This window comes from Sinohyriopsis cumingii, chromosome 12 (assembly GCF_028554795.1).
Source record: "Sinohyriopsis cumingii isolate HCF-2022 chromosome 12, ASM2855479v2, whole genome shotgun sequence".
In the NCBI taxonomy this organism is placed as follows: Eukaryota; Metazoa; Mollusca; class Bivalvia; order Unionida; family Unionidae; genus Sinohyriopsis; species Sinohyriopsis cumingii.
The window spans coordinates 84,756,830-84,781,098 of NC_142972.1; the positions used below are offsets into that span (position 1 = coordinate 84,756,830).

The window sequence follows — 24,269 nt, forward strand, 5'->3', positions numbered from 1 at the left end:
GGAGGCTGAACTTTATTAAATGAATAAAAATTAAATAATTTTTTTATCAATTGAAATTTGTGTTCTAGTTCCATCTTTTAGTTCCTTTTAAGTGTAATCGTCATAAGTGCAATGTGTCCTCTTGTAATTAAACGTAAAATGCATCAATCTACCATAACGGCTATGTCCACAAGCACTTCTCTGAGAACCTAATTAAGTGCTGACCATGTTTTGATAACTGACTTGCAGAAGTATATGTTGTATTGTTGCTCTGAATTAAAGCTGGTCTCCTTTATATTATCATGTTAATTATGTCTTTTGAATAAAAAAGGAGGTGGAATAAAAGAAAAGTTAAAAGGCACAATAATCGGACTAACTTAAAATCTAGTGGCCTCGGTCGTATGTCGGGTGAACTCACTTCATTTGATCAATCGAACACTGTAATAAACGTTATTGTGTATGTAACAAAAACTACCTTAAATTAACTGACTTGTTTCATAACTGTGATCAAAGATAACAAGGCAGCAAAGCAAAAAGAATACTTTGTAAAATAAAGAGCTTGATTTCACAGATACAGACCATTGTGGGCAAGCGAGTTTCAGAGAATTCTTGAACTGGCATTTAGAGATATCCTCAGGGATGATAAGAAATTTAATTATTACTTCCAATGAAATCACGACATTAACATTGTACTAATAGAACAATAAAAAAATGAGTTTCGACGTAGACGTGTCACAAAATAAATGTCGCATGTTTTTGAAAAAAAAGGAGCCTTGTTTGGTGGTGTATTAACAGTTAGTCTAGTTTCCAAATTGTGGACTACTGATTTGGCAAGATACTATTACATACCACGACGGAAACCAGACTCATCAAAAAAAAACAAAAAGCAGTGACGTAATACACAGACATTTCGCATACACGTGATGGTTCTTCAAATCAGTTGGAATGATCTTTCATATCTTGGATATTTTGAGAAGAAAAGAATGTTATTTAAACAGAATAATGAACAACTTCATTAGAAAAAGTGCATTATTAAAAATTAATATCGACATGATTGTAAAATGAGGATTCAGTCATTAAACAGCCCAGTTCCATAACTTCACCACCCCACCCCCTACGGTTTTCTTGATGTCAAAGTGATATTTTTCAATTTTTGGAAGTCCCTCGGTAACTCGCGCCTCGCTTATAGTGCAATCTATGTTTGTGGACCCCGTTGTGTGCGAGTTATCGAGGGAGAGGTGTATAATACATTTCCTAAAATTGCTTTATAATGATCAGGAAGATAGGTTAACATTCACTGTTATTTCAGAAATCTGTAACTTATGCATCAGATTTAATACAAAATTAATTGTTCTCTTAATAAACATCATCACTGCTTTAAATGGATTATTATATTTGCTGTTTTTTCTCTTCAATCATTTTGGAAAGAGAAGCTAAGTTGATTGTCTTTTTAGACAATGTACAAAATGCCTTTCATTTACATGTTTTATCCTTTTTCAGCCATTCCTTGTATTTCTCTTTTTCAAGCCTGGTACATCATTGAACAAGCAAAGACCGGGCATTTTTAAACATGAAGTGAAACAAAACTGAAGATGTAAATGGACTGAACAGATTTTGAATCCTTGAGCATGTGATACTTTTGTGAACTTTCTACATAGAGTGGGCACTTTTTTAATGTAACCAAAACTCAATTGGCTGAACAGTCTTGTTAAAAAAAATCTGGAATAAGTGTAATGAACATTTTATTGGCCAAAACTGATAGACTGAGAGAGAGAAGCCAGGAAAACCGACTACATCTGAATCGAACGACTGTAGGCAATTTTATTTGTAATTATAATAATAATAATAATAATGAAGACTTTGTATAGCACCTAAACTTTAGAAGCTCTAAGCACTTAACAGCATTAGACAACACCTAAAACATATATAATGATTATGAAAAACAAACACCATGAAATTAGAAAACAAAACCGTGCTGAAAATAGTTATTGTGCTGACTTCCTTTGATGAAGGGTGTAGCCGGCTTGCTTTGATGAAGAGTGAATGTATTATTGAAGTCACTGCCAAGGGCAACTTTGGATGGCCAAACCAATGCTTGTTTGTTATTGTGGCAGCAATGAAACTGAACAAATCATCAAAAGAAAGAAACCAGGAAAACTCGACTACATCTGAATCTAACAACAAACAGACAATTTTATTTGCAATAATAAAAAGAAATTAAAATGTTTGGTTTATTTCAATTTTTAAAGACTTTTAAAGACCTCAGGGTAATCTGCTCGATTTTCCCAAACTTTCAAGGCAGTGAAAAAGCTATCTCATTTTTCCCCAAACTGTCAAAGACCTTTAAAGACTGTACAAACCCTGTAAACAACATACCAGATCAGTCATCATATAATGTGCAAATCAGGGTTTATGTTGTTCCTACTACTGATTACTCCAAACTGCATAGACCCAAATCTGCTAGTGCATTATACAATGGCAGATATGGGTCTTTGTATTTGGCAGTTGGACACTACTTATATGTACCAGTAAGTATGCACAGTACTTAGGTTTGTGTATATCAATTTCACATTTCTCAATAGAATAACTTTTATAAACTCAACATAAATTTTATGTAAACCTGCTGAAATATTTTATACAATGAAATGGAAAGCTGGCTATTACCAGTACTACCAAACAGCTCTGCTTACTCAACTTGTCCTTACACCTTTCACTTCCGTGTATCACTTGACTGTAATCACAAATATAAAATACGATACAATTCTGCCAGTTTCTTTTAAAATGAAATGAATTGACTAAGATGTCTGTCATAACAATGATACAGAAGATGACACTGATAGAGAACAGGTAGATGTTATTGAGATGATGTTTAAAATGATGCTGATACATAGCATCTAGATGTCATAAGACCATATAGATGTTATAGGGATAATGTTTGACATGACACTTTGACAGAACATGTAGATGTTATAGGGATAATGTTTAACATGACACTTTGACAGAACATGTAGAATGTTATAGGGATAATGTTTAACATTACACTTTGACAGAACATGTAGATGTTATAGGGATAATGTTTAACATGACATTTAGAACACATAGATGTTATAGGGATAATGTTTAACATGACACTTAGACAGAACATATAGATGTTATAGGGATATTGTTTAACATGACATTTTGACAGAACATGTTGATGTTATAGGGATAATGTTTAACATGACACTTAGACAGAACATGTAGATGTTATAGGAATTTTGAAGATGTTTGTCATAGCACTGATAAAGAAGATGACACCGATAGAGATAGTGTGTGTGTGTGTATGTGATTTGAATTTACTTTAACATTATTGTTCAGTCATATTGCTATGATATTTGCAGTGTGGCAGTTAAAAGTGATGTCCAGCACATGTGTCTCAGATATGATGCATGATGTCCCACCCAGTTACAATAGCCTTACACCAGGCCAACCAGAAAATACAGATATGATGCATGATGTCCAACCCAGTTACACTATCCTTACACCAGGCCAACCAGAAAATACAAATATGATGCATGATGTCAAAACCCAGTCACAATATCCTTACACCAGGCCAACCAGAAAATACAGATATGATGCATGATGTCCCACCCAGTTACAATATCTTTACACCAGGCCAGCCAGAAAATACAGATATGATGCATGATGTCCCACCCAGTTACAATATCCTTCACCAGGACAACCAGAAAATACAGATATGATGAATGATGTCCAACCCAGTTACACTATCCTTACACCAGGACAACCAGAAAATACAGACATGATGTATGATGTCCCACCCAGTTACAATATCCTTACACCAGGACAACCAGAAAATACAGATATGATGCACGATGTCAAAACCCATTTACAATATCCTTAGACCAGGCCAACCAGAAAATACAGATATGATGCATGATGTCCCACGCAGTTACAATATCCTTACACCAGGCCAACCAGAAAATACAGATATGATGCATGATGTCCCACCCAGTTACAATATCCTTACACCAGGCCAACCAGAAAATACAGATATGATGCATGATGTCCCACCCTGTTACAATATCCTTACACCAGGCCAACCAGAAAATACAGATATAATGCATGATGTCTCACCCAGTTACAATATCCTTACACCAGGCCAACCAGAAAATACAGATATGATGCATGATGTCCCACCCAGTTACAATATCTTTACACCAGGCCAGCCAGAAAATACAGATATGATGCATGATGTCCAACCCAGTTACACTATCCTTACACCAGGACAACCAGAAAATACAGACATGATGCATGATGTCCCACCCAGTTACAATATCCTTACACCAGGCCAACCAGAAAATACAGATATGATGCATGATGTCTCATCCAGTTACAATATTTTTACATCAGGACAACTAGAAAATACAGATATGATGCATGATGTCCCATGCAGTTACAATATCTTTACACCAGGCCAACCAGAAAATACAGATATGATGCATGATGTCAAAACCCAGTTACAATATCCTTAAACCAGGCCAACCAGAAAATAGATATGATGCATGATGTCTCACCCAGTTACAATATCCTTACAACAGGACAACCAGAAAATACAGATATGATGCATGATGTCCCACCCAGTTACAATATCCTTACACCAGGCCAACCAGAAAATAGATATGATGCATGATGTCTCACCCAGTTACAATATCCTTACACCAGGACAACCAGAAAATACAGATATGATGCATGATGTCCCACCCAGTTACAATATCCTTACACCAGGCCAACCAGAAAATAGATATGATGCATGATGTCTCACCCAGTTACAATATCCTTACACCAGGCCAACCAGAAAATACAGATATGATGCATGATGTCCCACCCAGTTACAATATCCTTACACCAGGCCAACCAGAAAATACAGATATGATGCATGATGTCCCACCCAGTTACAATATCCTTACACCAGGCCAACCAGAAAATACAGATATGATGCATGATGTCCCGCCCAGCTACAATATCCTTACACCAGGCCAACCAGAAAATACAGATATGATCATTATAAAGCGTGGGTGACAGGAGACAGCCTTGACGCACTCCCACTGTTGTCTGGAACCAGCTGCCCACAGAACCTTGGGCAATTACTGCACTGGTAGCCTTGGTGTACAGCTGTCTGATGGTATTGGTTAACTTTTGACCCATGTTATACTTCTTCATTATGGCCCACAATGCCTCATGACACATTCTGTCAAAGGCTTTTTGAAATCTATGAACACATGATAGATGTCTTGTTGGTGCAATGTGATATGATGCATAATGTCAAAACCCAGTTACAATATCCTTACGCCAGGCCAACCAGAAAATGCAGATGTGATAGGGATGTTTATCACGACACTGATTCAGAAAGTGAAGATGTCATAGGAATGATGTTTATCATGACACTGATACAGAAATTGAAGATGTCATAGGGATGATGTTTATCATGACATTGATACAGAAAATAAAGATGTCATAGGGATGATGTTTATCATGACATTGATACAGAAAATAAAGATGTCATAGGGATGATGTTTATCATGACATTGATACAGAAAATACAGATGTCATAGGGATGATGTTTATCATGACATTGATAGAGAAAATAAAGATGTCATATGGATGATGTTTATCATGACATTGATAGAGAAAATAAAGATGTCATAGGGATGATGTTTATCATGACATTGATACAGAAAATAAAGATGTCATAGGGATGATGTTTATCATGACACTGATACAGAAAATAAAGATGTCATAGGGTTGATGTTTATCATGACATTTATACAGAAAATAAAGCTGTCATAGGGATGATGTTATAATCATGACATTGATACAGAAAATAAAGATGTCATAGGGATGATGTTTATCATGACATTGATACAGAAAATAAAGATGTCATAGGGATGATGTTTATTATAAAGTAGTTTGAATAGAACCTAACTATTGAATAGTTATAGCTCTTATATGAAAGCATGCAGTACTAGAAGTGTCATAAAATGTATAAAGTTACATGTAAGAAAGTCTTCATGGCCCCTTTGTGAAGGAGTTGGGCATATGAGTAAAATGTTGCAGATTGAGGTTTCCGCCATCAAATCAGCTCAGACCAACAACCATAGCATGTCCTTGGCATCTTACTATACTGGCCTATGTACAATATAATCTTCAGTGTTCATTTGCCGAATCCCAAACCATTTTGAGTAAACTATTTCAAATGAAAACTTAAATGACTGACGTAACTGTGGTTACTGTAATGATATTGCCAGAATAAATAAACTTAAATTAAGAGAATGGTTTATTCAGATGCCAGCTGAAAAACAGAAGAAAAAATTTTACCTGCTAAGCTGGAAGTCTGTTCCTTTGATAAACTTAAGTTTTTCTAGTGGCACCCCTATGGACTTCAACATTGCTTTGATGACACATTCATAGTACTTAACCCTGTGGGCCAACAGCTCCCAAGGGGCCTTCATATTGTCAAGGTAGGCATGCAGGTCAGCAAACAAAATTGTCACCTGTGATGAAAAGCAGTGGTTGGCCAAATATAACTTTTGGAGAAATTTTGTGTTTTTAAACAAAATATTTTATTAGCATAAGTTCGTGTGTCCATAGGTGTATTCATTTGTAGGACTGCAAGTCATCTGAAGTTTTACAGGAGACCAGTTGTTTTCTGTTTGAAATTTATTAATTTCTCAATTCCACTAAATATTTTCTTGTTAGGTGACTAAGTCTGTGTTATGTTTACTGCCCCTCACTGACAAATATCTTCCTCAAGTGTTGGCACTCCATTGAAAGTTTCCATGACTATTATATCAAGAGTATAGGTGGCAAACTGTAGTCTTCAATTTCAACACTTGCTATTTTTTATCCACAAGCTCTCTGATATCAGCACAATGTCTTTCAAAGCATGTCAGATATAGTGTAAGCTTAACCATCCAACTTTAAAGATTTTGTTTTTATGACAACTTGTACAAAAATTAATACACACAAAGCTAATTCATGTACTAAAAGTTTCAACCACCTAATGGGGGGTGGGGTGTATTTTCTTTGAAGATATCTTATTTTATCTCATTAGTTAATTCATTTTTTCAGATAAAATAATGGATATTATATTGTATTTTGTTTTAAATCTGAGCAAGGTTTTTTTCTGGCCCATGACAGACAGATTTTATTTTATAAAAAAGGTCAGGCCCCTGTTCCAGAACATGAAATTGTTGGTCCCTAACATAATTCCAGTCTACAGGGGTAATGCATTGCATCGTATTCAGAAATATTATGGTATACCATGGTAAAAAAAAAAATCATGGTATCCAGCTCTATAACAAGTGGAACCTTTCAACAAAATCTGTTAAATGCAGATCATGGCAAACTCTAGTTGCTGTGCAGAAAAAAAATTCTTCTTTCAGTTAGTGATTTTCAACACCTACTTTTTATCCCAAACATCTGCTGTCCACAAACCTAGGCTGAAGTAGGGTACTTTAAAAGTCACCTGGAAAGATTCTGTCTTGAGAGGATTTTGGGCAACACCTAGAGAAGCACACGTTGAAGAAATGAAGTTGTCATGTGGAATAAGAAAAGCTAATGGAGATATGAATAATTGGGTCAGAGCATTCCAACAAAATGGAGGGCATATAAAATGGGGGAGGCAAATAAACAAGAGTATTTTTGGGGGCTAAATTGAATAACAATAAACACAATGAATTATAGCACTAACTGATGTAAAAATAGGTGCTGAAAATGAAAGAAAGTACCTCACATCCTGCCTTAAGAAAGTCTGCAATTTTTGACATTGGCACAAAGTAGGCAACATGGGGCTTTCCAGTTGTTGCAGTCCCCCAATATACCTTTAAATCACGTTCCTTCATTACCTCAAGAAGGCGATCTTCACCAATGATCTCCTGAAAAAAGTTCCTTTAAAACTTGATAGATTGAATACAACTAAGTTTATCACATTTTACAATAAATAATAAATAGTGAAAATTGGAAATGTGTTAATTGTTCGTTATGGGATATTAAAATATTCCTCAAAGCTCAGGAACTATTATCCAGTGTATCTGTCACTTTTCCAATCTTAACTAACCTTAATGGTTAACCTCAAAATTTCTGACAAGTTGTTTCCACTAGAAACCTCAAAACCTGTGGTATGAAAAACAACTGACACATAATGTATATTGTAAAAGATGTGATCATTTAAAAGTGATTTGATTTGGGACTGTGTCAGAACAAAATGGATGTTTGTTTAATTCTTCCAAAAATAGCATTGTGATGCTGAGTGGTTACATTTAAGTCAATATGCAGTCACCCATGGGAAAGTGCAAAACTGGCATTTGTACACACTGTGTCCTCTGTACACAGGTTCCCCTTTTAAAATTTGTTTTTGAACAAATACCATGCATCAAATATATCATGATTGTTATTATCATTATCATCATCATTTTTATTATTATTATTATTATTCACTCTGGTGGCCTGAGTGGTTAGAGCATCTGCCTCAGATGTGGGAGGTCATGGGTCATATCAAAGATTTATAAAAATGATGCTAACAGCAACCTCGCTTGTGGCTCAGCATTAAGAGTTAGTGTTAGGACTGGTTGGCCTGGTGGCAGGAAAATGTAGCTAGGTCAGACAAGATGCTACATGTCTGTGGCATGATGCCCCAGTGCTAGACATCACTATAACCTGCCACATTGTAGACATTATAGTGATATGACTAAATTGTTAAAGCCATGTTCAAAGTCAAAATCACACATTATTCTTATTATTATTATTATTATCAAGATTTTTATGAGCAATATTCAACAGAATCATAAAATAGGCATATCACGTTCTCTCTGAAATTAATGTTCCACACAAGATTTACTATATCCTATTCTCTTTAATCCATCCAAAATGTAAATCATCACTGACTTCAATAATCACTGATCATGACATACGAATAATTTCACTGCTGACTGACTGCACCCAACATACTAAGCACCATGTATAGCCTTCATGTGCTGTAAGGCACTGGTGTGTCATGCTTAATTTGGTTTTCGTTATCTAGAGGTTGACCGCCCTTGATATTATTGCCCGGTTCGAGTAAATATAAATATAAGTGGTGAAACTTATAGGTGGAAAAGATAAAGATCTGAGCAGATATATAGAACAACCCAACATGAGCCCTCATACATGTAAACAAGCAATTTAATCAATTACATAAAACAACTGTGAGAATTCATTACATCAGGAATATACTGTTTTTAGATATAAAATTTTCACTGTATAACAGTAAAGAAAATAAAACAAATATATTTAAATAAAGTAGCCGATCTGTTTACTGATAGTTTTAGTTCATCACAGGACTGAGTGAACAATCGAAGTCAATGCCTTGTACGATTGCATAACCTGTTTCTTCGTTCACTCCACTTCCACTGTAGCTGTTCTTTCGACTTTTGTTGGTCTTGCCTCTTTCAGTCCTCACTCTGTGCGTAGCATGTAGATTCACAGATACGTCACAGGATACATCTCAGAATTCATCTCAAAATTGACACATCGTACCATAAGTCGCAGAATTATTCCATCGCACCATACGTCACAGAATTAATCAGTCACACCATACATTGCAGGAGCTATTTTCTCCCTTTGAGCTTTCAGCGTTACTGCCAAATTTGTTTGTCGGTTTTTCTCTATAACAGTTTTACGAGAGAATTTCTTCCAAATTCTCCCAGAGTCCTCTTACGCTTGTTTTTTCTCTTGCAGAAAAGCTTAGACTGATTACAATTTTCGATGTGGCGATATTAAAACTAGGAAATTTAGTGTGGGAAACATGCCCCTTATTTAGCATAACAAATCAGAATCAAATATATCTACCGCCTTTTTTCCAGAGGTGTCAAAGTCTGGGGTCAACTTGACCTTCTACTTTGCGACTAAGGGTTACTGGAAATTTTCAATTGGTGACAGTTTTACCATGAAATCAAAGTTTACCGTGTCCCTAAAAGTCCGTCTGGCTGCTGTACAAACAATTGCTTAATTAAGAATGAAATTCCCCCTCGAAAAGACATTACTGATCATGGCAGTACGGTGATTTGATATTCGCCTGTCCCCATAAAACTAATTAATTGTTATCTCATCTCAACTAATATGTTCTTCATAGATCGCCAGAAATTTGCCCTTTCACATATGCTGAAAATGGCATTAAATCCATCAAAACACAAACTACTATTTGACATCTTAGATTGTAAAATGGAGGACTGACTATTTGGTCAGTCAACCTGTATAGATTAGGCCCCTTATGATCTAGATCAGCTAGATGCTCATCAGGCTGAGACACAAAAAAAGACCGCTTATCTGAGAAGTCTGTGATATAAAGGAAATCAAATGCAGCTGTATATGGCTGTTATAAGTGACCCATAAACCAAAACTTTGCATGCCTTTATAGAAAGTTTTAAATATTGAATAAATGTAACTCACATTTATGCTCAAAGACATTTTACTGGAGAGATAGTTTTAATTCACATGCAGACAGATGAATATTTACTACAGTTATGCACAATGGCACAAAAGACTGCTTCCATTTCTGCTCCAATAATACAACTACTTTTCACATCATCAAGGAAACAAGTTGCTAATTCAACCCTCTACCTAATGATAAAACTGCCTTGCATTGTAATTTGTCATTTTGACACATCTAAGAATACACTCTCATAATGACTGGAGTACAAGTGGTACAAGTGAGATAAGAAATGCTTCCACACTGATTCTTTTTTTTATCTTAGCAATTATTTTTTCTCATTGAAGTTATTGCTATATATAATGACCCCAAATAAAAAATGCTCTCTTAACTCTTAATTTGTAAATGTAATTCATATCTCGTACAGATACTTATCAAAAGAAGGGTAATAGCAAAAGAAACACTGTAAAAATTGTTTATTATATTCTTGGATATAATGTCTCCTCTGTTATAATGTCTAAGTTTAAATTCCCCAGCCAGATTCCTAACTAGTGTGCATTCCAAAAAGCTTTGTTATAACTGACCTTTGTATTATGTTTACTTGGTTACAGCATTTGTTTTGTAATGGTCTGCCTGAGAAAATTAGCTCAGATATAATGTTTTTATCATCTGACTCCCCAAAGCCACATAATCCATAACCGAGTAATGGGATTCAGACTAACATGTGTACATGCCTTAAGTCTTAACTGATTACCTCACTGTTGTAATCTGGAGAGTTAAGGCCAATGGGGGATTTTTTGGAGGTGTTATAAGTAATAAATGGCTTAAGTGTGGTCCATGATTATTTTGAAAACAGACAAATTTTGGTTACAACAATTCACAGTAAAATCCTAGTCCCCTCTAAAATTGTACAAAGTATTAACTGTATCATCTGCATTAAGTATAATGAGGAATCATATTAAAATGTTTAACATGCAAAAAAATTATATCTTAGCAGAAAGTAAATTATGCCATTTTAGATTTTTGTAGAAAACAAATTAATTAATTGTTGAAGAAAAATGAGTTTTCCAAAATTATATACTTAATTCTGGGGTTAGTATACAATATACATCTATTATTGGTCCTGAATAATATGAAACGTATGACTACCTGGGGTTAGTATACAATATACATGTATTATTGGTCATGACTAATATGAAATGTATGACTACCTGGGGTTAGTATACAATATACATGTATTATTGGTCATGAATAATATGAAATGTATGACTACCTGGGGTTAGTATACAATATACATGTATTACTGGTCATGAATAATATGAAATGTATGACTACCTGGGTTAGTATACAATATACATGTATTATTGATCATGACTAATATGAAATGTATGACTACCTGGGTTAGTATACAATATACATGTATTATTGGTCATGAATAATATGAAATGTATGACTACCTGGGGTTAGTATACAATATACATGTATTATTGGTCATGAATAATATGAAATGTATGACTACCTGGGGTTAGTATACAATATACATATATTATTGGTCATGAATAATATGAAATGTATGACTACCTGGGTTAGTATACAATATACATGTATTATTGGTCATGACTAATATGAAATGTATGACTACCTGGGGTTAGTATACAATATACATGCATTATTGGTCATGAATAATATGAAATGTATGACTACCTGGGTTATCATACAATATACATGTATTATTGGTCATGAATAATATGAAATGTATGACTACCTGGGGTTAGTATACAATATACATGTATTATTGGTCATGAATAATATGAAATGTATGACTACCTGGGGTTAGCATACAATATACATGTATTAGTGATCACGAATAATATGAAATGTATGACTACCTGGGTTATCATACAATATACATGTATTATTGGTCATGAATAATATGAAATGTATGACTACCTGGGGTTAGTATACAATATACATGTATTATTGGTCCTGAATAATATGAAACGTATGACTACATGGGGTTAGTATACAATATACATGTATTATTGGTCATGACTAATATGAAATGTATGACTACCTGGGGTTAGTATACAATATACATGTATTATTGGTCATGAATAATATGAAATGTATGACTACCTGGGGTTAGTATACAATATACATGCATTATTGGTCATGACTAATATGAAATGTATGACTACCTGGGGTTATCATACAATATACATGTATTATTGGTCATGAATAATATGAAATGTATGACTACCTGGGGTTAGTATACAATATACATGTATTATTGGTCATGAATAATATGAAACGTATGACTACCTGGGGTTAGTATACAATATACATGTATTATTGGTCATGACTAATACGAAATGTATGACTACCTGGGGTTAGTATACAATATACATGTATTATTGGTCATGAATAATATGAAATGTATGACTACCTGGGGTTAGCATACAATATACATGTATTAGTGATCACGAATAATATGAAATGTATGACTACCTGGGTTATCATACAATATACATGTATTATTGGTCATGAATAATATGAAATGTATGACTACCTGGGGTTAGTATACAATATACATGTATTAGTGATCACGAATAATATGAAATGTATGACTACCTGGGGTTAGCATACAATATACATGTATTATTGGTCATGACTAATATGAAATGTATGACTACCTGGGTTAGTATACAATATACATATATTATTGGTCATGACTAATATGAAATGTATGACTACCTGGGTTAGTATACAATATACATGTATTATTGGTCATGACTAATATGAAATGTATGACTACCTGGGGTTAGTATACAATATACATGTATTATTGGTCATGACAAATTTGAAATGTATGACTACCTGGGGTTAGTATACAATATACATGTATTACTGGTCATGACTAATATGAAATGTATGACTACCTGGGGTTAGTATACAATATACATGTATTATTGGTCATGACTAATATGAAATGTATGACTACCTGGGGTTAGTATACAATATACATGTATTATTGGTCATGACTAATATGAAATGTATGACTACCTGCAGATTTCTTTTGATTAACTTTACTTTCTCTTCATCCATCACTATTTTCTTCTACTTTCTTCCTGAAAAGAAGTAAAAAATTAATTACTCAGTAACACACACACACACATATTATATAAATGCACCTTCAATCTACAACAGACCCTCAATTTCCAGGAATCCAAAATAATTTCTAACTGAAATGTAATGAAAACATCTCTAATGTTCATGAGATACTTAAAAATATCAAATTTAATAATAAAACTATTTTCATAATTATTGTAACTGCAGTACAAATATTATTATCAAGGCATCGGATCTTGAGACTTATATTACTAACCAAAGATCAATGAATTTGTCATACTATGTTCGATTTAATCTACATGTATTGTGGGGGGTGCATGGTGAGAATGGGTGAAACATAAAATTACTATGTAGTACCAAACTGCCTTACCATAAATGATAAAAATGTATTTACAGTTGTTTCTGTTTCCATGGTCACAAATTGGTAAAGCTAAAATAAAATTTAGTATTTGTCCACCTTCTCATCAGCTTGTACCTATATCAGTTTTAAAATAGAAAAGCATCAAGGATAGAAATCCCTTTTAATGCTTCCCCATTCCTATTTTTTATGGAAATATTATAATGAATCACTGCAAATATTGGATGCAGATGACATTTGTTTACTTCTAACTATTTGTAGTCCAAGAAACCTCGGACACCTTCACTGAAAATGGACTTTTCAAGCAACTGAAAAAGGGCAGACAATAGGAGAGGGGGTTACAGGAAGTCATACTAAAAGAGACATTTGGATTAAAATCCAAATAAGGGGACATTGTTAGAGACCCACTGGCGACAATCTGTTAGAAATTATCAATGAGTGTATGAAATTACTCAGTTTTGATTATTTTTTACATCCTTCATGCCTTTTGTTTTTAAAATAAGTAGGAAATACAAGCTGCTGGGATAGTATGCAAATATTACAAGTTAAGACCTTTGACCTTAATTATCAGCTTGTTCACGAAATGTAAATAAATAGAAAGTCTGGTCAACATTAATTTCAGGGTTTGCAATTAACTTTTTTCATAAATAGCAGCATCTTGATTATTTTCAATTAGCAAACAACACTCTATTTTGAATGTCCTCTAGCATATTTCAATAAACTTACAAATCTGGGCACAAACTATCACTAGCAAGAATCTTTAATTCAGAACTATAACTAGCAAACGCTATAATATATTTTGAGCCCTAAATTTGAATATGTACAAGTCACAGTGTTCATAAACCCAATTAAGTACAAAAACACAATGACCTTGATCCCAGATTTATTTAGATCTGTTTTCAAAACTTCTTCATAGCGGTGCAGCTCTGCTTATGAGCAGATTGGCACCATTTCAATAAGAACCAATTAAATATTGCAATACCTGTATTAACAATGACCCCTTGTCAATATGTGAGAGTAATGCTACTATATTTCCACATTTTAGGCCCAACAAGCACTATTTTATTCTGAACCAGCTGCATACTGCTATAATAGTCAAATGCTCTATCATCTTGCTAGTACCATTTTGTCTTTGGTATGACTCGGCTGAGGTTTGAACCACTTAGGCCACCAGAGTGATCTCCAAGGCTTAGAGTTTCTGTCGACATCAGGTGGAAAAGTGCTACATAGCACGACCCTTCAAGCAGTAAGCTGTCACTCCCCAGTCGTACATAAATGTAGAGCAACAAGTAGTCAACAGTCCAACTATATCTGAATTCTAACTCTTTATCATCTACATATTTATCTACACATATGATTTACATACTGTCATGTATATTTAAATTGTACTGAGTGTTGACTTTTGTTTATGATTATATGTTATATATATTTCATTTGTATTGTGTTATCCATATGTGAGGGTAGAAGTTGGGCCTACATATCCAAGGTCATGTAGGATAAACACGTTTACTAAGTTTGAGTTCTAGATAGAGCATCGATTCTGACCTTAGAATTTTCTAGAAATAAATTTTGTTTGCAGCTTGACAAAAATTTCCAATAAAATGACAGAGTAGTGGCAATCTATATAAGACTGCTCATAACTTAGAATTTTCTGGAAATGAACCTTTGACACTCATCCTAGTTCTAAAACTGTGTCTTTGGATTATATGTTAAGGCTGATTATATTAGAATTACTAATTTCTACCTTAATATCCAAAGTGGAATCAGTCATATTGTTGTGTTCAGTTTTTATTTGAAGGGATTTATTTATTTAAATTATTCACTTGAATTACAAAGTGCTCAATGATTTTAAATCACTATTTTGGAATTACTGTGGACACATTTTTGATCATATCATTGTGATACATGAAGACTGTTGGCACATTAACACACTGGAGACTACTGGCACATCAGAACATTCAAAATTGGAAATTCATTCAGCACACAGCTGGAATTCATTTGGAATATGATAGACTTATGGACTTATGATATAACTTTTAGAACTATTTGGGATTTAATTCACAATACTGTAAGTTCTTTATAAATTTTAATTCTTTATTCTAAGGAAATAAATTATTTGTCTCATTTTACAAAACTTGTTGCTTTTCATGCTGCTCTGTTACCTACTTTAAGACCATACAGCCATAACAATATACGTGTACAACTTTAATTATTAGCATATAGTGGTGCTAGCAAAGATAAAGAAAAGTTTCAATAAATATATTTTATGTTATCTTTGTTTTTTGTACCCATGCTGGGATATATTATGCTTGGGGCAAGCTGAGATATTTCCCAAGGGCAAGTTCAATTTTCCAGTCAGCTTGCCCTGGGCAAACTCACTTTTTAAAAAATCTTTAATTCACCTAATGCTTGCAAGATGACACAAATACTGTTCACATTGCAGTCAGGGGCATTCACTTTTTAAAAAAATAATTTGAGTCACTATTTTATCATTCCGATTGTTACTACATTTGTATAATTAAGAATAAATTTCAGACTATTCTGAAATGTCTTCTGCATAGAAAACATCATCTATATGCAAGCAAAAAAGTAATATACTTCTCAAAACCATTGCTTCTTCATTTCATCCTTGCAAAATAATGGTATACTTCTCCAAAAAAGCTAAAAACCACCGCTTCTTTATTTTCAGTAGTAAAAAAAATGCTGAAACATCATGTGGGCTAAAATACTTAGATTATTACAAAACTTTAGGCAGATTCTTGTTCTTTGGCTTGAAACAAAATCTAACTTACCTTTCTACTTTCTTGCCAACAGACCCTAATATCCAATATATTAATGAAAAAAATTGCTTACATACTAATAAAACTAGCTGTGTGTGGTACATTTATTATATTTAATTGTTCATTTTTCAATATTCATTCTTTTATGTTTAAATTTATCTTTCAATAATTAACCAGCATACAAAATGGAAAGTTTTCAAGGGAACATATTTTGCCAACATTTTGAGAAACTAGAGACTCATACCATTCTCAATTAAGCCATTATATCATGCAGATTTCTACATCATAGTGACTAAATCAACAATTCAAACACGTGATGATGATGGGGGCCAACACAGATCCTTAATTAAGCCATTATATCATATTGATTTCTACATCATAGTGACTAAATCAACAATTCAAACACGTGATGATGATGGGGGCCAACACAGATCCTCAATTAAGCCATTATATCATGCAGATTTCTACATCATAGTGACTAAATCAACAATTAAAACACGTGATGATGATGGGGGCCAACACAGATCCTTAATTAAGCCATGATATCATGTAGATTTCTACATCATAGTGACTAAATCAACAATTCAAACATGTGATGATGATGGGGGCCAACACAGATCCTTAATTAAGCCATGATATCATGTAGATTTCTACATCATAGTGACTAAATCAACAATTCAAACACGTGATGATGATGGGGGCCAACACAGATCCTCAATTAAGCCATTATATCATGCAGATTTCTACATCATAGTGACTAAATCAACAATTAAAACACGTGATGATGATGGGGGCCAACACAGATCCTTAATTAAGCCATGATATCATGTAGATTTCTACATCATAGTGACTAAATCAACAATTCAAACATGTGATGATGATGGGGGCCAACACAGATCCTTAATTAAGCCATGATATCATGTAGATTTCTACATCATAGTGACTAAATCAACAATTCAAACACGTGATGATGATGGGGGCCAACACAGATCCTTAATTAAGCCATGATATCATGTAGATTTCTACATCATAGTGACTAAATCAACAATTAAAACACGTGATGATGATGGGGGCCAACACAGATCCTTAATTAAGCCATGATATCATGTAGATTTCTACATCATAGTGACTAAATCAACAATTAAAACATGTGATGATGATGGGGGCCAACACAGATCCTTAATTAAGCCATGATATCATGTAGATTTCTACATCATAGTGACTAAATCAACAATTAAATTATGTGATACTCCAGTCATATTCAATAGTTACTGTCTAATCAACAATTCATTCAGAGAAACGCTTTTGCAATTATTCATCTGATTGCATTAATGTTCAAGTTCCATGTTAAATCAAGTGTTTTACGTCTGCCTAAATAAAGTATGAAGAAAAGTAACCCATTACATCAATTTTTGTCTTCTTCATAATTCATGTAATTTCTTGTCAATAATCAAATCACATTCTTCCACATTTTAAAACATTTTTCTTCCAGACTTCATTCAGCTTTGGCAATGGAGAATCTGGGAATCAGTGTTAACAATTATATGATGTTGTATGTAATTTAAAAATAACAAATAAAAAAACGGTTTCCTTTTATCTCCACTTATTCCTCAGACAACCACACTTTTTTTTTATTGCATCCCCACTTAGGACACCAAAGTGGATTTTATGTTACTCAATCTGACACCAAGGTTGGGGGGGGGAGGGAGGGATCACTCAATATGACCCCCAGTTCTGACACCAAGGCTCAATTTGCCTCACAATCCTGCACCCCTAAGGGAAACAGTCTTTTTCTCAGGAATTAAAAAAAAAAGTTTTTCATTTGTATGCATGAAATTTAAATGATAGATATGCAATAAAACAATGTTCTGCAAGTAAAACTTTGGACTATTCCATTTGTTCTGGTACTTTCTCTTTTTGTTCCAGTAATTAATTTTGGCTGGTTACTTACGGTGACTATAGTTACCCACAGGGACTCGTATCGTTGCTTAAAATTGTACTGTCACACATGTACTATATAATAACTATATATAGTACAGGTATGACAGATCAATTTTAAGCAACGATACGAGCCCGTGTGGTTACCAGCACAGACGCTTATCAAACATTTCAATATTATTAATATTAAACTTTAAATTTTATTTCCTTAAGAGTCAAACTACAATTATTTCATAGTTCTAATTTCTAGTGATTTCCGTCTCTTCTCGTAATTTACATTTTCTTAATTTGCTCTCCAATTCTTGCCTGTAAAATCTGCTTGCATTGCATTTTTCGTCAAAAACAAAAGTGCACATTATGTTACGTAATAGATCTGAAATCATCAGTTACGAATTATATACGCAGAACCAATGATACAATATGTATATGAAGAATCATTTTACAGTATAATTTAAGTGCGCTTCTGTGTATCTGCTGTGTTCCAGTGTTTCAGGGCGTTTCTGAATTTTGATGCGCCGCTAGACCTGTAGGGTGATGTACGTCCTACTGTTTTACAACAAAGATATGCAAATTACTTGCTGTCTTCTTTGTTTTTATTTGTGTACACGCGTATTCAAATCAGTAAAGATGTTTCCAGGCTACGAGGGCATCGGGTGACAAAATGACGTAATCGCCTCAGTATTCTCTCGTCCGCGCGAGTTCAGAAGCGGCATTCATAAAAATAAAAATAATACATATATATTCAGGGCCCTTGTCTGGCATCAATCATCCAAGATTTGCATAGCTACCAATAACTTAATAATTATGCTATCGTAGCTTCAAAATAATGCTTTGTCTTGTTAAAATAAGTAAAATAATTGCACCAGTTTTATGACAAATAACAATAGTATGCAATGTTCTGTATAGTCGTTGGATTTACACTAGGTTATTTTTCATAAGAGGGCAATTCCGACCAAGAACACAAGCTTAAAGAAAATGTAGAATTATAATCCCCAGGGAGAGATGGACTCACGGCGGAATTCTATAAAAAAAAAATAATTCCAAAGTGAGTTAGCGGCGATTCTGGAAAATTTATATAATAACATTCTTTTAAAAAATGACATGATGACGGAAACAATGAGAAGGGTTAATAACAATTATATACAACGGGAAAGGGGATAGGGAAAACCTAAAAAATTGGAGGCCCATCTCCCACCTAAATATAGATTACAAGATTTTAAGCAAAATTTTAGCAAATAGAGTTAAATTATGTCTAAATGAAATTATAAAGGTAAACCAGTCGTGTGGGGGGAAGGTACGAAATGTGCAAAATAATATCTTAAATATAAGAACGATAATTGATTATGTAAACTAAACAGGTCAGCAAGGTGCTATGGTGCTTTTTGACCAAGAGAAAGCTTTCGACAGATTGGAAAATAACTATACCCAAAAAGGTATTAGAGAAATTTGGATTTGGAATTAACTTCCAAAACTGGACTAAAATCCTGTACAATAAAATAACAGCTAGAGTACAGGTAAACAGCGCTGTCACAGATAAATTTGATATTCAAAGATCGGTGCGGCAAGGCTGCCCACTATCTATGCTATTATACGTAATAGCAATTGAAATATTAAGTATCAAATTACAGAATAACAAAAATATCGAAGGTATAAAAATCCCCAATCTGAAAGAGGATTTCAAAATGGTCCAACATGCCGATGACTGTACTAACTTCATAAAAGACCAAAATTCCTTTAAACACTTGCAAAAGGAATACGAATCATTTGGAAAAGCATCAGGGTCGCAAATAAATCATGATAAAACAGAAATACTAAAAATAGGGAACTGGAGGGGAAACCACCCCGGTTCACCACCACACTTGATCAAGGTAACTGTTAAAGCTTTAGGAATCTTCTTTGGGGAAAAACGAAGAAATAGAAAACTACAAAAAATATATACAAAAAAAATCAAAGAGAATATCGAAATCTCGGCGCTAACGCCATTATGCATAATGGAGCGTGCACAAGTAGCAAAAACATATATGTACTCTAACATGAACTATATAATAAACTCCGTAGATTTAGAAAATAAAAATTTAGATAAGACAGATAAGGAAATTACAAACTATATATGGAACTTCAAGACACATTACGTCCATAAATCAACATTATATCGAGCCAGAACAAAAGGGGGCTTAGCCTTACCATGCCCCATTTTAAAAAAAATATACAAATATTATAAACAGATTCAAAAGACTACCGACAATACCAAAAAGTCCATGGGAAGCCCTATACGTATATTGGTACGGCTTCACCTTAAGGAACAGGTAAGATATATATAAAAATAACAATTTATGCAAAAAGTTATAAGTACCTAGACATTTCAGACAAACAAAAGAACTTTTATGCAAGTTTAGAGACAAGACAGAACTCTGGGAAAAGGACATACCTAAGACATATGACTGGATTAGGGAATATGAAGCAAAAAATAAAAGAAATAAAGTAGAGGTGGAAAATATCCATATAGATTGGGATAGAGTGTGGGGGCATTGGACCAACATCGGATCAGTTAAAATACAAAGTCTCACATTTAAATATTTGATAATGCGTGGCTAACAGGCGGGACTGCCATGAGAAGAAGGATGATTCGCGCAATAATCAAATGTCCCATGTGTAAAACGTCCAACTTCACCAAATATCATGCCATCGCACAATGTGAAAGAAGGAAGGATGACCGGATTAAACTGATTATGGAGATATGTAAAAAAGAGAGATATCAAAGGAAACATATTCTATATTTGGACGGATATTTCGACAAAAAAAAAACAACAATAATTAAGATAACAGATTACATTACAAAAACAACGATGGCCTGTGGCCAGGTAATAACAATTACAAAATAACTAATATAAGCCATCATAACCGATATAATTATTTAAAATTAAAAAATTATGGACTAATTAAAGCCAGTAAAAATCACTTGATATCTCTCAAAAATTAAATATAAAATGGATTTACCCCCACCCCCACCCAAAAAAACAAAAAAAAACAAAACAACAATAACAAACATATAAATGTAATATGCCGTTAAACACTAATACATTTGTATGTGTTTATATACCAAATACCAAACAGGGAGTAGGGGTAAGAAAGGGGCCTTGGTATAGCTCTCATTACGAGCGCTAACGCAAATGCGGGCTAAGACCTCGTTCCCACCCTGATCTCCTTGGAGGTGGCTAATATATCGTTAAACACTTATTAGTTTGCATGTGTTTATATATAAATATCAAACAATCCTTAGAGAATATTCTCCTTACCTTTAAATATACAAAAGGACAGGGTATATGTATGGGGAAAGTAAAAAGTAATGACGTAATGGGGCAATATCACATGGCGTCACGCGAATTTTAAAGGCCCTTAAAAAAGCCTAAGAAAAACACCCCATATGGAACACTAGTATATGCAAAACACAAAAACAAACACAACACCTCTACTTATTTCTAACTCTCGCTCTCTCTTAACTATACAGCTCCCGTACTGTATAGTTGACTAATATAAATTAGAATTTTGGCCACAAAAAATAAAAGAGGGGGCCAAAACTCGAGTCGGGTGAAATACGACAAATAAATAAAGTATGGACCTTCACTCGAGCACAGCCCGCCTCATTTCAAAATAATGCGATGAGCGACACATATAAGCACGCACATAAAACACTAGGTTTTTTCTATTGAAAATAGTACACCGCTCAGTTGCCCTTTCAAAAATGATTAATAAAGTATAATAAAATAATAAAAAATAGTACTAAGGCAAACTGGGGAAATTTGACTGATGTGTTGTCTCAACACGGAAACTAATACAGCATTCACACACATAGCAATACACATATAGCAAACACGAGACTAAGGAGACCTCTAGCAAAGGTCACAAACACGAACTAGGGGAGCGAATTCGAGCTAGGTGAAAGAAACTTGGCTCGGATGAACACCCCTATAGATAACATACCCCATCAACAATTTAAAATAATTAAATTTTTTATTGAAAATTCTTTTTATAAAAATAAAACAAGCAACATACCTGGGGGATACACTTACACATAAAACACTTTTCACTCTTTTTTGGAAATGGGGGGGGGGGTGCATCTGTCTGGTGCCACGCAAAAAAAATAATTATGATTCGTTTGTACTGAACTTTGAAGAATAAAAAAATAAAACAGGAATGCATGTGTAATTACAAACAAACAAATAAAAATTAAAGGTATAAATCTAAATAAAAATAAAATGTTAATTCTCTCTACAATTATCTCTATAAGAACATCCAGAATATATCTATAGAGCAATATCGCTTTCTATCTGCTATCTCTCTGTCTGAAAAAATTTAAAAACAAATAAAAGCTTTTAAATATGCCAAGATAAACAAAGTCTTTATATTTTACAGAGGAAACTTGTATATGTACTCTCCATATATAGTGGTCGGAATTACACATATCAGAGGTCGGAATAAACCACAACACGGTCGGATTTACCCCCAGCGTATTTATTCATAATAAAATCACTTTTCAGTAAGAATTCAAATTCTGTGGTTTTTGAATAATGAAACTTGTAGCAAGAAGCCCGATTGACTGCTTCCCATATCGTTTTTAGGCACACAGTAGTCGGCTTCAATTCAGTAATGAAGTTATCGATCTCGTGTTATCGACCTCAATGGTCGGAATATGACCAGATTACCTTAGGCCTAAGGCTGAATTTTCCACAAGATACCTGACGACATAGCAGCTATCAGGCTGAGAATGTTCATTATAAATACTTTAAAAACGACATTTGTTCAAATAATTTGAACTTCTCAAAATATAATGTCATGCAAAGACATATCAACACGTTTGTTTTATGTTATACTTACCACAGCTAGACCTGTTCCAGATTTTTAAAGCAAACAAACTTGCACAAGCTTTCTTCGATGACCGGGAACAATACTGCGCTTACCGTAAAATTCAATGTGTCGTCAAATATGCTCGCGGAAAATACTCTCATCAGAATTAACACAACTAGGTCTTTAATAAGAGCAACAACTTTAAAATTGCTTTAAACACTGTATAAGCACATATTCAAACCTATTACAATCGATTTTGTGATGTTCTCAGTCAGAACTTTGGGGCCAAATCACAGTTACGTAATGTGGGGCTCCTTAAGGATGTAATTTTATCCCATTAAAACTGTCATTTGCTTAATTTAATACATTATATTCAAAATTGTTGCCAGTAGAAATCCAAATACCAATTTTTTAAAAAGCCACCATAAATGAAAAACTTATTGTCCACATTTGTTACAAATGTAAGAACTTAAAAGAAGACAAATTTCAGATTGCTGTATGTGCCCTAAATAACCTAGCATGAACGCCTTTTTCATTATGCAAAGTTATGTAAACTCTGTTATTTTGCGCGAAAAATTAATTTGTCCCTCACAGAACCTCAAAGCAATCTTTCCAAGAATTTTACAATATACTTTTCAAAAAACGTTTCATTATCTAACGACTCCACCAGAGATATCCATTAGATTTTGAAAGTTGCAGTACAGGACTCCTTCTTTGAAAAAGGGTGCAGTCCCAGGCCGAAATATTTCCTAAAAACGAGCCCCCCCCCCCCCAC

General features: G+C 33.9%; 1 protein-coding gene across 4 annotated transcripts in view; it reads right to left on the minus strand.

Moving 5' to 3' along the window:
• LOC149786892 (tyrosine--tRNA ligase, cytoplasmic-like) overlaps window positions 1-23,931 on the minus strand; it is a 57,959-nt gene extending 34,028 nt beyond the window's left edge. Inside the window, exons 1-4 of one of the 4 annotated variants that reach the window (XM_089977417.1) lie at window positions 23,608-23,931; window positions 13,508-13,568; window positions 7,767-7,913; window positions 6,355-6,530 (exon numbers count right to left, since the gene is read on the minus strand). In XM_089977417.1, coding sequence (XP_089833543.1) covers window positions 6,355-6,530; window positions 7,767-7,913; window positions 13,508-13,549 — 365 coding nt within the window. In that variant the 5' untranslated portion in view covers window positions 13,550-13,568; window positions 23,608-23,931. Of the gene's footprint in view, window positions 1-6,354; window positions 6,531-7,766; window positions 7,914-13,507; window positions 13,573-23,524 lie in introns of all 4 variants that reach the window. The other 3 variants (XM_089977416.1, XM_089977415.1, XM_089977414.1) reach the window with 3 other exon arrangements.
• Window positions 23,932-24,269: the final 338 nt, after the last annotated feature.